Raw genomic sequence first — 16,296 nt, 5'->3', positions numbered from 1 at the left:
TGAAAATGAATTAATATGATTTGTACATAGCTTTTACAAACAAAGTGGTGGCATGATTCTTGCAGACAATTAATTAATGAAATTCATGGTGGAGGGAGTGGAAATGTTTAGTCACTTGTTGCCATATATTAAAACTGGCCATTTATTATAGCATATTCTTGGTTTTTCACAACACCCTCCCTGACCATTTTACAACCAAAAGTTATTAGCCATAAATAAATAAAATACAATGACATTTCAGCACAATAATGAACAGACAGAGAATTGAGTAGTTTTTTTTTTTTTTGTACAAATGCTGGCCCGAATAAATATGGGATTTTTTTTTTTTTTTTCAATTTAGATGCTTTTATAACAAAATTACTTTTTTAGAACTGTCTCCATTACTGTGTGAATGTTCATATATCACCCGTGTGCAATTTGCGAAGGGAAATATTTAGTGTTACAACTGTACACTATTACAACTGTACTAATCTACCTTGGCATTTAAGGCTGTGTTTGTTAAATCTGACACAGAGACAGTTTGGACTCAAAAACCTTAAAACCAGCATAGAGGGGTTCAGTGAATGTTGTGTTGAATGTGTGTGTGTGTGTGTCAGAGACGCTGTAGAAGGACAGAGTGCCGGCTGGCACATCCACATACACTCCTACTCTGTTAGATTTTGGTGCATAGGTTGGTATGTTATAGCTGACATTATTGTGCCAGACAACAAATCCATTACTTGTGCAGAAAAGACACCAGGATTTGTCATTGTATCCAAACTTACAGACAGCCCCTTCTTTCCTGCTGATTCCTTTATAGGCCACTGCTATACGAGCCCAAGAGCCCTGTTCAACCTCCCTGAAGCCCCATTCAACCTCCCAGTAACAGCGTCCAGTCAGACTCTCTCGACACATAACCTGAGGATTAACAGTAAATCTCTCTGGATGATCAGGATACGGCTGATGATCTTTCACAAATTTGATCTTCCTGTTCCCCTTATACAAGATGAGTTGAGTGTGTGCTGTGTTTGGATCCATTGTGAGATCACAGGCATCTGAACACAAGATGGCAGATAAAAACAGTTTATTAACCTCATTTGTTTCCATTAAATGTGCAAGAGTGAGTCAGAGAAAGAACCTACATTTTCGTAGTACTGGTTTTATCCTGAAGTGCCCTCCATAATCCAAACTAAAAGACAAACAAACATACAGTCAAAACAAATTGTAAGTAGTTTAAATAGATATTCACATAAAGACTATTAATATAAATATTCAAGCCATGCTTATTTGTATAGCCTATTTCTCAATACATATAGTTCTAATGCAGCTTCACAGAGCCATATGTCTCAATGTCTGGAGATTTTCTTGATATCTTGATATCTTCAGGCCCCAGTGAACAGCTTTACAGAAAAATATGCTGCAGTGTTTTTGAGCTCCTAGTGAACAGCCAAAGTTGCTAAAATGGAAATAGTATATGCATATAATCGTAAAGCAAATTATTTAATATTTAGTTGTAAATTATGTGCATTCAATAACTCTGTAACCAATAAATAACACTACATGGGCATCTCTACCATCTTCAAATTCTTAATAACCCAATCTATATATTCTACTGGGCAAACTCAGTGTTTTTATTTGTAATTTCAACAAGCACTTTCTGCCAATTTTACACTTCTACTGTAAATATGTAAAAGCAGCAATGAAGAATATGGTGTAAATACATTTTGCAAGTTAAAATATGGATTTAATTATTACATGCAGACATCGGAAGAACCAGATGAAGAAATAATGATTTTACTTTCAAAGCAAAGTTTGATTATAAGCTCCTACCTAAACTATTAGTGTTCTTAACTTGTACCCCACATACTTGAGTATCTGCAGTTTGTATTTTGGATCATTCAGTTTGTCATTGAGCAGCTGGACTCCTGATTGTCCTGGGTGATTGTAGCTCAGATCCAGCTCTCTCAGGTGTGAGGGGTTTAAACTCAGAGCAGAAGACATATAACTACAGCCTTCCTCTGTCACCATACAGCCAGACAACCTACAGACACACACTCTCAGATCATCTACAGACACACATCAACATTATGACCGGCTGACTGTACATTATCCCTTATATGTTCTTAATACCTCAGTATCTCCAGCAGACAGTTTAAACTCTTCAGTCCATCAGAAAGCAGCTTCACTCCTGAATCCTGCAGGTCATTGTTACTCAAGTCCAGCTCTCTCAGGACAGAGTTTGAGGATTGTAGAGCTGATGACACAATTTCATATGATTGTTTGTTGAGATTACAGCCAGCAAGACTGAAAGACATAATTATGAATTATATGAATAATTTAATTCTACAATTATGATTTCAAAAACATTCTAAAAATAAACAAAATATACTTAAGATGTATCAGTTACACCAATTTATTGTAATTCCATTTACTCACAGGGATTTTGTGCAATTGATCACAGCTGGTATCAGTCTTCTTTTACCCTCATCTGATGTGTTGTATTTCTTGAGGTTCAGCTCATCCAGCACCTCCTCTGATATCTGAAGCATGTAGGCGATTGCTGTGCAGTGAGCAGGAGAGAGTTTCTTCTCTAAACATTTGTCTGATTTCACAAACTCCTGAATCTCTCTGGACAGTGTCTGATCTTTGACTTCCAGCAGACAGAGGAACAGATTGATAGATCTTTCAGTGGAGATTTCATGTTCATCGTTGATCTTCTCTTTAATATACTGTGTGGTTCTCCTGATGCTCTCTGAGCTGTTCACTGTGTGTGTCAGTATATCCTGTAAGAGTCTCTGATTAGACTCCAGTGAGATGCCCAGCAGGAATCTTAGGAACAGATCCAGCTCTCCATTCTCACTCTCAATGGCTTTATCTACTATGCTTTTATGTAGATTATGCACTACATCAATAAACTGCAATGTGTCAACATGTTTTATTACATAATGGTAAAACACATAAAAAGCAGCAAGAAACTCCTGAATGCTCAGATGAATGAAGCTGTAGACTTTCCTCTGATGAATCACTGATTCCTCCTTAAAGATCTCAGTGCAAATCCCAGAATACACTGAGGAATCAGTGACGTCTATGCTGCTCTCTCTCAGGTCCTCCTCATAGAACATCACATTGCCCTTCATCAGCTGATTGAAAGCCACTTCAGCAAGTTTCACAATCATTTCTCTGTTGAACTTAAGGAGTTTCTCTGGATCTTTCTCATCATATTTCTGATTCATCATGTTGATCTGAATCAGCAGGAAGTGGATATACATTTCAGTCAGAGTTTGAGGAATATCTGAACTCAGCTCTTCTTTCAGGAGCTTTTGAAGCACAGTGGATGAGATCCAGCAGAAGATGGGTATGTGGCACATGATGTGGAGGCTTCTTGCTCTTCTGATGTGTGAGATGATTCTGCTGGATTGATGCTCGTCACTGATTCTCTTCCTGAAATATTCCTCCTTTTGAGGCTCATTGAATCCCTGAATCTCTGTCAGACGGTTGATGTATTCCGTAGGGATCTGATTGGCTGCTGCTGGTCTGGAGGTGATCCAGATGAGAGCAGAGGGAAGCAGCTCTCCTGTCATGAGGTTTGACATCAACACAGCCACAGATGAAGTCTCAGTTACATCAGAAACTTTCTGAGTGTCTGAAAACATCAGTGTCATTCTGCTTTTATCTAGACCATCCAAGATTAACACAACTTTACACTTCTCATAAATCTTTGAGTCCAGATCTTGAAGTTCAGGATGAAAGTCCAGCAGAAGTCTGTGAAGACTGTACTGATGATCTTGGATCAAGTTCAGCTCTTGAAATGGAAGCACAAACATGAAATCTACATCCAGATTGGCTTTTCCCTCGGCCCAGTCAAGAATGAACTTCTGCACAGAGACAGTTTTTCCGATTCCAGCGATGCCTTTAGTAAGAACAGTCTTGATTTGGTGTTTCTCCTCACATCCTGGTTCAGGTGAGGCTTTAAAGATGTCATTGCAGTCGATTGGAGTGTCTTGTGAGTGTTGTGTTCTGGCTGATTTCTCTATCTGTAAAACCTTGTGTTCTTCATTCACTCCTTTACTCTCTCCCACTATGATGTAGAGCTGTGTGTAGATACTGTTCAGGAGGGTTTCATTCTCTTGTAGTTTGGTTCCTTCAAATAATATCTCAAACTTTTTCTTCATGCTTGTTTTGAGCTTGTCTTTGACTCTCTGTATTTCATTCTTTACTGGGATCTGCAGGTCTCCAGTCTCCTCCTGCAGGGCTGCTTGTGTGTAACATTGAGCAGATCCAGCAGAACTGGATCCTTTCATGACTCTGTGTGTTTGTATAACAGGATGTGAGACGTTTTCAACAGTGATTACCATTTTACACTATATTCTTATTTTTACATGTTATACACCTTTAAATGTTGTAAATACATGCAAGAATATACAGGCAAATAGCTCATCCTTACACCATGCAAATAGTTGTTATACTTCCCTCATCATAACATCAATCGAAGGAGTCATATAATCTCTATTTATTTTCTTTATAAGATAAATTTAGTATCAGTGTTTGGTTTTACCTGCACTGTAAAAATTCACTCAACTTTTTGAGTTGAACGTTCCCATCGCCTGAGCAGAGGATGATTAAACAACTCCAAAAACAGCTTTACTAGCTTTACTTATATACAGACTGGTCTGATTTTATTTCTTCCATAAGTTGTTTCTGAGAATTAACAGAAGTTTATCTGTAATTAATGTTGATTTTTTTTTAATTAAAATTTTTGAATTCACCATTATAGTGAAAAGCGTTTGCTTTAGTTGAGCACTTGACCCTTGGCTTTTCTTAAATGATTTTTTACACCAAATGCAGCAGTGTTTCATTAAGAACACTTGTGCTTAGATAAAAAAAATGCTTTTACGACATTCAAATGCTTGTTGTACAGTGATTTAAATTACTGTTTAAATGTCTGTTCCAAAGTAAATACAGTAATAATAAGGTTAAAGCACTGTTGAATTATGAAAATATTTTCTTTAAACTAAACAAATTTAGCTGGAAGCACTAGTGTATTAACACTGACACAATCTGAGAATATCCAAATCATCTTTTATGCAATAATTTTAAATAGGGCATTTAGACACACTTTGACATCAACACTCATCATACAAACCTCAACAATGGTGACAAAACAACTACTAAAATTCATGCCGCAATGCATGCTGGGAGCCAAGGATAAGTTTTAATTGGTGCACCCAGAATGCACTGCAGCATGAAGCTGTGATTCATATGCTGTTTCTTGATGTTATTGTGTGTCTGAATGATGCTGTAGCTCAAAACTTACTGTCCAGCATGTTTTTAAAAAATTCTTCAGATCAGATTTTCATGAAACTGCTGGAGCAAATGCTGCAGTATCACAAGATTAGTAGAAAGTTTAGACGCACTAAAAACACTATGGGCCCTATAATACACCCGGCGCAATGCGACGCAAGGCGCAGCGCAAGTGTGTTTGCTAGTTTGCGTCCGGCGCCGTTCGCGTTTTCCCGTTCAGCGCCACGTCCTTAAATTAGTAAATGCATTTGCGCCAGTTAGTGCGCCCATGGGCGTGCTGGTCTAAAAAAGAGGTGTGTTCAGGCGCATTGCCGGCGCATTGCTATTTTAAGGAGCTGAAAATAGACTGCGCCATAGACCAACTCAAACCTGGTCTAAAGTCTAAAGTCAATGGCGTAATATTTTTTTGTTAGAGCGCGTTGGTAGAAACTGCGCCTCTGGGCGGGTCCACAGTGCGCGTTGACTTTGCTTATTACACACAGGGATGCGCATCACACAAACATGCCAAATATTAAAAACAAACGGATTACAGTGTAAAAGAATATTATTGATGAATAGTCATTGCGTGTATAAGAATTAGGCTACCTATTTTCAATTCAGCCTATTACTACTTATAATGATGAACGAAATTGGCTAATTAATTGAACAATCGTGCCAATACACACACATATATATTAACTGACTCATCGCACGAGCAGATCGGTTTCTTCGCTTGAAAAGCGTTCAGCTTTTCCGCCAACAAATTCCGTCATGTAAATAGCAATCCGCCATGGCGCGAGCGCATCTCGCTCTTAAAGGGAATGGGAGATGACACTCTGATTGGTTTATTGAACGTTACGCCCATTACTCATTAAGAGAATAGGGACAACCCATTTCAAAAACGCACGGACCGTTTTTCCGTCTTTAAAATAGCAAAAGTGGATTTGGACACGCCCTGAGTGCACCTGCGCCGTGCGCTTTACACTTTGCGTTTAGATCGTTAAAATAGGGCCCTAAATCCTAAAAATCAGTGATGATGTTTTTAGATATGGTCAATGAAGCAAACCACTTTATAATGCTTATATCTTTAATATGTAGCAAGCATCTGTTTTCTGGCTTTATTCTAACACAATAATTGTGTTTTTTTAAACAGTGTTAAAGAAACCAAAAAAAAAAAAAAAGAAAAAAAGGAAAGTTAATTGGAAGATTCAAGGATCAAGAGCACAACTAAAGGAAATGCTATTCACCAAAATGGTGATTGAGATATATTAGATATATTATTTTCAATTGTAAATAAATAAAGTGAAGCTGGTAAAGCTGTTTAATGGAGTTGTTAATCATCCTCTCCTGAGATCTTGAGTGATTGTTTGCAGTTGATGTTTCAGTGGCTGACATCAGATCAGCTATTATTTACAATAAAAAATGAATTTTAATGGAAAAGATCTCAACGAAACATGGCTAAAACATTTGAAATAATTTACTTGTTTTGCCTGTAGCTCGCATTCCAAATCATTTTGCCAGCATGGGTCACATATTTGTTTTCAAAGCAGTGCCATGATTTACAGAATTTCTACCACTAATAGTACCATTACAGTAAAAACTAAACTCAACATTAACACATAGTTATATTTTCCACCTCCGCTTACATATACTTACTGTAGATTAATGATATAGCCTACTGTAGGCATATAATAACCTGCACGTTTAACCCTTATGCACGGTTCGATTTCTGCCGACTCCCTGTATAGTCAGGGACCCTAACTGGATTCAATACAATTCCCCAAAAATCACACTATGAAAAAAAAAAAAATAATTCAACCAAGTACAAATAATTAACTTTTAATATCAGTCCTTTTTACACATTACAAAGAATAAATATCAGAATTTATGATTTATAAAAATGTTTTTAACCACTATTTTTAAAACTGTCCCTCCCCCCACATGTGGGCCATTTACCATTATACAATTATAATGATAATAATAATAATAATAATAATAATAATAAATATAGCTGCAAGCAGCAATTACGGGGCCAAGCACAAAAGCGGCACAACAAGCCAGCCAACACGGCCATGAGCATCAGACCAACTACAACAGTGAGCAATTAAAGACCTATTAGGATCATTTTAGGCAAAAGAGCTGAAAAATCACATATACAGTCAATAATAAAGATTTACTGGTTTATCACTTTCCACAAATAGGTGGCGCTGTGACCAAATTCATGCGGTATGATCAGAGTGAGTTGACAATGACAAACCGCAAAGTTTGGTGTCAATATGTCAAAGCATTGCAGAGATACAGCTTCAAGAGTGGGTTTTGCATCATGCCTCAAATTCATTGCTCTGGTATATGAAAATGATTTGATGCATCAACTTGAAATCCATAACTTTTTGTCGGCATGGTCTGAAGATGATACGGTTCGATTTTGGTGAAAATCGGAGCAACGGTCTAGGAGGAGTTCGAAAAAGCAAGTTTTTCAGAAAATTCAAAATGGCGCAAAAATTTTAGTCATATGATGCATTCGAATTGGCTTGACCCAAGGAATCAGAGGAAAAGGGAATTTTGTTTCTAGCCCTTACGGTTCAAAAGTTATTAGCATAAACATAAGTGCAACTTTGGACAGCTGGTGGTGCTAGAGGGATTGAGTTAGAGACTCCAAATTTGCTATGGACAAAGGTCAGACTGTCCTCTAACTGTGTGCCAAATTTCACAACTTTCCTTTTTAGACTTCAAGAACGGAAGAAGAAGAAGAAGAAGAAGAATCGAAAATAAAAACAAAAAGAACACCAACAGATACAATAGGTGCCTCTGCACCTTCAGTGCTTGGCCCCTAATAATAATAATAATAATAATAATAATAATAATAATAATAATATCCTAGTCTAAACCTAAAGTAATCTTGACAAACAATATATCATTTGAAAGCTTTCAGACTCTAGTTGTCATATTTGGTGACTGATTTTCAAAAGAAATGGCAGAGCAATAGATAATTAAATAGCAATTGAGTCTTCATGTGTGATGTGGAGCCAAACTATAACACACGCTCTGGGTCTGTACAGTTGCCTTAGAACATTAAAATATGCGGGTCAAATTGACCCGCCAACATCACCAATGTAACCATAATATTGTGTGTATATGTCAAAACACATCAGCATGTTGAAACTTTGCATGCATGTTCATGACCCTAAATGAGAAAAAGCCGCACAAAAAAACATAGGTTAAATGATGGTGAGGGTTAAAGAATTACATGAAATTGATGGTTGAGTTTTTATTGTGTAGAAGCCCATCTTCATCTAATGACTCAAATATTTTTTATTAATTCTCACATTATAAGGCTATATATTAGTGTCACTAGATATAATTTGGCATCTTCCATGGATTTAATATTTAAGCAGAAAAAGATTTTTGTTTTTTTTTAATTTAGAAAATCTAATCCTTTTGTGTATATTTTATAAATAATCTTCACACATTAACAGTTAAAAACTAACTTGATCGAGTGTGTTTATACTCACATAGGATCAGTGGTCGGTGGTTTATCACTGAGGTCAAAGGGATTATCCATGGATCTGTCACTCCTCACGGACACAAGGCTGGGTTCTGGAGATCTCCGGGACTGAGAACATCCTTCTGTTTTCTCATCAAGACTCATTTTAGAAGCAGTGTCACTCTTCTTTCTATCCAGAAAGCTATTAGTCCTGCCAATACATTTACTTTATGAATGAGGAAAATTCACATCCTTCATCCATACAAAGTTGGTCAAAGTTGTTCTAGATTAGTTTTAAAGATATTTCTGAACTTTAAAAACAAATACAATCTCAATGTAATATAGAAAACATGTTCTGAACGTAAATCTGGGATAATTATATTTTTCAAAAACAAAGTAGGCTATGTGTATCCACTGAATACAGTCTGTATATGATATCAGGGCAGTTCACACATGTGTGAATCAAGCAGGTACATTTTACACGAATGGCTTCACTTCAGAAACATATTTATAGTTGTTTTAAACTGTCTAACCAGTATCTTGTGTAACTTTAAATATGTACTTACCAGGAAAAAATATCCTGCTAGTTAATGTTGATTTGTTCAGCTTCTTTCCTTGCCGAAGTAAAGCTGCAGTAAGTTTCTGCTTTCAGTTTCATCTGATCTACCTGTTACACCTGCTTTACTCAGAATTCAAGGAGGAGTTTCATGAAGCAGTTCTAGAAAAAAGCAGAAGTGTCCAATAAAAACAAATGTTTTGAAAAAGGAATAATGCAAGTTTCATTTACATTTATCTTGTTTTTTTGTTTTTAACCCTGCTCACAGCATAAGCAATGTGTCAGAGTAGCATTTGTTTAGAAATTAAAGGGATAGTTCACCCAAAAATGAAAATTTGATGTTTATCTGCTTACCCCCAGGGCATCCAAGATGTAGGTGACTTTTTTTCTTCAGTCGAACGCAAATTATGATTTTTAACTGCAACCGCTGCCGTCTGTCAGTCAAATAATAGCAGTGGATAGGAACTTCAACTATAACAGTAAATAAAACTTGCTTAGACAAGTCCAAATTAACCCCTGCGGCTCGTGACGACACATTAATGTCCTAAGACACGAAACGATCGGTTTGTGTGAGAAACCGAACAGTATTTATATCATTTTTTACCTCTAATACACCACTATGTCCAACTCCGTTCAGCTTCCGGTGAGTGAGGTCAGATCGCGCTCTGACAACGGAAGTGATGTCTCGCGCTCATTGAAGTATATGGGCGAGACATCACTTCCGTCACCAGAACGCGTTTTTTGACCTCACTAGCAGGAAGCTGAACGGAGTTGGACATAGTGGTGTATTAGAGGTAAAAAATTATATAAATACTGTTCGGTTTCTCACACAAACCGATCGTTTCGTGTCTTAAGACATTAATGTGTCGTCACGAGCCGCAGGGTTTAATTTGGATTTGTCTAAGCAAGTTTTATTTACTGTTATAGTTGAAGTTCCTATCCACTGCTATTATTTGACTGACAGACGGCAGCGGTTGCAGTTAAAAATCATAATTTGCGTTCGACTGAAGAAACAAATTCACCTACATCTTGGATGTACTGGGGGTAAGCAGATAAACATCAAATTTTCATTTTTGGGTGAACTATCCCTTTAAGTGAAGTTCCTAAACGTAATTTAGGGAGGAGCGAGCCCATCTAATCTTCCAATCAACAGCCAGAGTATATAAGCAGCTGCTTACCTCTCTTCAGTCTCAGCTGTTTCAGCATCCCTCCACCTCCCCAAACTCCACCTTCATTTCAGGTACCTTGCCCTATGTAATCATATCCTATATTTATTCACTGGGGGGGTGTATCAGAGCTCGAGTTGAAGATGCTTCATCGAGCCCCTCCTCAGTGGACAGCAAGCCAAATTAGCTAACCTAATACCCTAAAGATTATATGGGCAAACGAACTCGTTAAATGTACATTATTTAATGTGTTACTGCAAGTACCATTTAAATCAAAAATATGTAAAGGCTAAAGTTAGATGGTTATCACTGCAAAATTAAGCCCTTATGGGTGATACAAGACCCATTCGCTCTGACCACCTCTATATACTGTATATACCAACCCCAATCCACAAATATTGCAGCATGTGCACTTAAAGCAGCTAGCTAGCCAATAAGTTGAAATGCATCCCCGATATTTTTTTTTTCTTTTGAACAGGATGAAGATGTCCAAAATTTTATGTTGAAATATCTTTTTTTTTTTTTTCATTTAGTACTGTTCTTTGAAAGCAACAGAAGATATTTGCATGTTTCCCTAAAGACAAATTAAGTACAATTTACCTTGATCTTCAAATTCAAAAAGTTTTCACCCCCCGGCTCTTAATGCATTGTGTTTCCTTCTGAAGCATCAGTGAATGTTTGAACCTTTTTTAATGTTGTTTGAGTCCCTCAGTTGTACTCAGTGTGAAAAGACTGATTTCAAAATCATACAGTCACTGCTGGAAAGGGTTCAAATATGCAGAAGATGCTGGAAAATCCAAGATTATGCAGGAGCTGGAGGATTTTTCTGAAGAACAGACCTCAGTTTAACTGCTCAGGACAAACAAGAGACTCATGAACAACCATCACAAAACAAACAAATAGTCGTGGATCTTCCAGGTAACCACACACAGTATTAAGAATCAAGGGTTCACAAACTTGGGTCATATTCATAAATTCAGCTATTTTTTGTCTTGTGGAATATGTAAACATCTTTTATGTAAAATATCTTACTCAGGAAAATAAAAAATAAAATGCATTTTGTATGATCTCTTATTTTGTTAAAAATTATTAAAAATTATTTTGTTAAAATTATTCACATTTTCACAGATTCTGCAAGTGGTTCACATACTTTTTCATGCAACATAGAGTCATATTCTCTGTAAAGATTGGAGCAAAATAAGTAATCAAACAAAATGAATTTAAAGCCATTTACAGTTCATTAATTAATGAGCAAACTGACAATGAAAAAAAACTGAACTGGGGTTTTTCAGACGGCACTGTGTGGATGGATACAGAACACAAAACACTGCATATTTACAATAAAACACTGCAGTAATGGTCCATTTAGAGGAACCAGCTAATTCACTTTTGTCTCGTACACAATTCTGAGAAAACAGGAGAATCTCAGTGAATCTGCATTGCTCAAATCACAGTTCTTGTTTCACTCTGTGATGCTTACAAAACACTCTCTGACATCTGAAGCGTGCTGTCAATCAAGAGATGAAAACTGCTGGAGTTTCTTCACATATCAGAGTATCACTAGAAGAGTAAAGTGCAACACTTTACAATAAGAGTACATGAGTAATCATGTGATTAATGGCAAAATAATCATGCATTCCAATTATTTTCCGCATTAATCCAGAGTAGTCACCTTTATTTTTATAAAGCTTTATACAATACATATTGTTTTAAAGTAGCTTTACAGTGATCAACAGGAAAATGATGATTCAATGATGCAAACAGAGTTGAATTCTGCTGTAAAGCAGCTTTGAAACGATCTGTATTGAATAAAGCACAATAAAAATAAAGCTGACTTGACTTCTAACATCTGTTCCCTATGTTCCCTGCTCCCTTTCTTGTTGAGTCCTCTTTAGTCTGAGTGTTGTCACCTGTTCCTCATGTTCTTTGCCTCCTTTATATTGTGCCCTCTTTCCCTCTTGTCTTTGCCAGTTTGTTAAACCTTGTGTCTGTGTACTAGTCTTTTGTTCACTGAAGCTTATAGCATTTTTGTAGGAGTTACTTGTATCCATTTGTCATTGTAGTCATGCCTTGTTCCTAACCATCTAACCACCTGTCTTGTCAAGTCCTGGTACTGTGTCTTTGGTCTCCCCATGTCCTGTCCAGCAGGCTGAGCTTCCCCGGCCGCTCTTCCATCCTCCCAAGCAGCCAGACCTGTGCAGTGCCTGTGAGTCCACGAGTGACTATCTCCTCAAACAGTGTGTTCCTGCCTGGGCTATGCTGTTTCTCTCCTGTCTTGCACTGCCATACCATCTCTGCTCTCCAACTTCCTGCCAACCTGGGTTGGACTCAGCGGTCGCTCTCTCAACTGGCCTGTCATCGTGCCTCATTCCCTTCCTACTGTTTGGACTGTTTTCACCTTCTCTCCTCAATATCTTGTCTAGCATCTTGTCTTCTCAATAAACCTGTAACATTCATCCTGCGTTTGAGTCCTCCCTCACAGATCCTTGACAATATGCATTTAATTAGTAATCTGACTTTGAATTAAACATTATTACAGTGTCAAAATTTAAACTATAATAAAATCTGTCATCTGCAGACAAATCACAGGTGTTCCTTGTTTGTCATTAGTCCCCCTGTATAAATAGCCCTCATGTTCCATTGTAATCTTGTCTAGCTTTGTTTTATGTAACCCGTTGTTGGTGAGTGTATGGTCAAGTCAAGTCAAGTCTTTGTTTTTGTTCATGTTATGTTTCTGTTATGGATTATTTACGTCAATAAACTACACATGGGCTCTACACTACGCTCGCCTCCAGTGGACTCCCTCTCCGTTACAGATTATTTTGCCATTAATTACATAAATCCTTCCAATCAAATGTGTAAAACAGACTAAAAACTACCACTAATAGTTTGATCTCAACCATTTTTTTTTTGGTTGAGATTAACCATTAAGTCCTCAAATTAAACATTCAACATTTGAAATAAAAAAATTATTTACAATTGACATAAGAACAATTTAAATAAAATTATTTATTTGGTTGATTTAATAAAATAAGTCAAATTAGCTTGCATGAACATGAACTTTGGTATTGAAAACTATTGAACTAAGTTCAAATAACTATTTGTCAAGTTGAGAATACTGAATATTTTAAGTAAACACAACTTAACTGAGTCAAATATGTCAATTATAAGTTAAAAAATTAAGTTAAATGAACATAAACGTTGGTACTGAAAACTTAAAAAAAGTTCATATTACTTTGATAAAGTTCATCCAACTAAACTTTATAGTTGAGTGAACAAAAATAAATAAATAAATAAATAAATAAAAATAAATGAACATTTAAAACTTAAAAAGGTAAGTTATGAATGTCCCTGGGCTGATCTGTCTGTTTTTTCCCTGTCTGTCATGTGGTTGTGTTTGTTTGGAGCACATCATTGTCATCATTGTCTCTGTCCACTTGTTGTCCACTAGATTTTGTTTTAGAGTTGCAGAGGTCTGAAATGTTTTTCAGTGTAATACTAATGCAATCAGCTTGATTCAGTCATATTAATTATTAATGTATAATTTATTTGCACTCTAATGAAATATAGATGTTTCACTAAGCTCATGAATCACATTTTAGGTTTAATATAAATGAATGTTTTGGCAACACTAATCCAAAACAGGAAAAATAAATATAAAAACCTAAACAGCACAATATTAACAGTATACAAAAAGAGTTATTAGTGCACAAAACTGATGGAAGGATGCCATCTTGTGGTGCACCGCAGTGTTGTTTAAGAACTGAAAGCCTGACATGTACAGACAGTTCAAACAGTTGCTTATTGATAAAATAAACTAGTTTGCATTTGTGTTTTATATCATATTTGATACATCTGGCTTTTATGGCTCATTTAGTATGATATATGGTGAGAATATAGAGGAGGAAAAAACCTGAAAACAAAAAACAGTGACGCTAAAAGATCAAATTAAGTATACAGTTTATTGATGATGCAGACTATATACAGATAAACAGATGAACCCAGAATATGAACACAACATGCAGTTACCTGTTAAGCATTTTTACATATAAAACTATTATAAAGAAAACACTTAAACTTTTCGGCGTGTTGCCTTCATGTTCTATATTGAACTATATATTGTACTATAATATCACTGTTTTAGTCATAGGCTGTAAAACATGTCTCCACTTCCTAGAAAAATTAAGCCAAAATATCCCAGAAATAACAGTTGACATCTTGCGTCAATGACATCATTTGGAGCCCGCGGCCTGCCCACACTCCCGCTCAGCCGTGTGTAGTGTAACCAAAGTATGTTCTGTTTTAATTTCACTCTTCCACTTCTTCCGAATCATTTTCTGGTTCAAACATGGCTGAACTAAAACATTATTTCCACATGCCATTGTGTACGTTGTGTTCAGTGCGTTTGACCGAGTGGATCTCTGAGCTGGTGTGAGTGAATGGAGGCGGGGACAATTTGCATATTCATGGTTCCACGTATTCTAAATAAAGCGAGTTACATTCAAGCTATTTTAAGGAATGAATACATTTTTTAGATATATAAAAATGTTTAAATATGTAATTGTGGTGATCAAAAATGAATTTTAAGGGATAAAATTATTGACTACAGGGGGACTTTAAAAAAAAACATTGTAAAAGTTCAAACAGTTTCGGAAGTCTAACTTTACATTTTCATTTTCATCAGAAATAGATCAGCTCATAATGTCTTACTCACACAAATGTAACAGTATCTGATCGTTCTCTGTCCAGAAGGAGGTGCTACATGAACATCAGCAGTCGGAGAGGAACTAGATATTCAAATTGCAATTCAGCATGAAAAATCCAGAGTTTATGCAAATGCTTTTGTGTGCTAAAACACTTTTGTGAACTTTACTGTATGTTTAATGTTAAAATTCATACTCTCTTCCTTTGTTTATTCTTATAATATTGTGTACACAGAGTCATATTCTCTGTAAAGATGCATTGGAACAAAATAAAAGTGATCAAATAAAATGATTTTAAAGCCACTTACAGTTCATTAATTAATGAGCAAACTGACAATAAAAATAGATTGAACTGGGTTTTGTCAGATTGCACTATGAGCATGGATACGGTACATTTAGAGGAACCAGCTAGTTCACTTTTGTCTCGAACATGATTCTGAGAAAACAGGAGGATCTCAGTGAATCTGCATTGCTCAAATTACAGTTCTAGTTCACTCTGTGATGCTTACAAAACAGTCTCTGACATCTGAAGCGTGAAGAGCTGCTGAACGTCTCTCTGATTCCAAAACATCTTCTGTTCTTTGCTGTATTTGTGTGTTATATATAATAGATTGTCTGCTATCTAACAGTCAAGAGATGAAAGCTGCTGGAGTTTCTTCACATATCAAAGTATTTCTAGAAGTGTAAAGACTGTCATCAGACAGTGCTGTTCAGAGTCAGTGTGTTTGTAACCCTGAAATGATGCCCTCACCCTTTAAACCTTTCTAGCAGAATAGTTTTACTGTAAACAGACAGCATACAGTCAGTTCATTTAAAAGAACATTTGTATGAATTTCTTTTTTATGCTGACAACAGGCCAACAGTATATACAGTGCAACAGTGCAACATAAAAGGAAACAAATTGCATGTCTAACATTTTTATGTAAATGAAAGACATATGACAGTGCTGACTCAATAAAGACATGTTTGTTCTTTAATTCACATTTGTTCATTTATTATTTAATAATCAGGCCAAATGAGAGAGAATACGTAATTATTTGCTGATTCGAATAAATGTATTTATCTTAATTTAATCAACAGTTAAAAGTAATATTAAATAAATACATAAAATAGATGAAAATGAATTCA

At 36.1% G+C, this 16,296-nt stretch overlaps 1 protein-coding gene across 1 annotated transcript; it reads right to left on the bottom strand.

Moving 5' to 3' along the window:
• Positions 1 to 358: 358 nt before the first annotated feature.
• LOC125257156 (NACHT, LRR and PYD domains-containing protein 3-like) lies at positions 359 to 9,450 on the bottom strand. Its single transcript, XM_048173629.1, has 7 exons — positions 9,310 to 9,450; positions 8,772 to 8,954; positions 2,416 to 4,284; positions 2,110 to 2,283; positions 1,847 to 2,020; positions 1,122 to 1,168; positions 359 to 1,034 (listed from the first exon to the last, which is right to left on the bottom strand). Exons 2-7 carry the CDS (start codon positions 8,906 to 8,908, stop codon positions 499 to 501), a joined length of 2,937 nt encoding a protein of 978 aa, XP_048029586.1. The 5' UTR covers positions 8,909 to 8,954; positions 9,310 to 9,450; the 3' UTR covers positions 359 to 498.
• Positions 9,451 to 16,296: the final 6,846 nt, after the last annotated feature.

Source organism: Megalobrama amblycephala, linkage group LG21, assembly GCF_018812025.1.
Source record: "Megalobrama amblycephala isolate DHTTF-2021 linkage group LG21, ASM1881202v1, whole genome shotgun sequence".
In the NCBI taxonomy this organism is placed as follows: domain Eukaryota; kingdom Metazoa; phylum Chordata; class Actinopteri; order Cypriniformes; family Xenocyprididae; genus Megalobrama; species Megalobrama amblycephala.
This window is presented reverse-complemented; position numbering and strand designations above follow the sequence as displayed.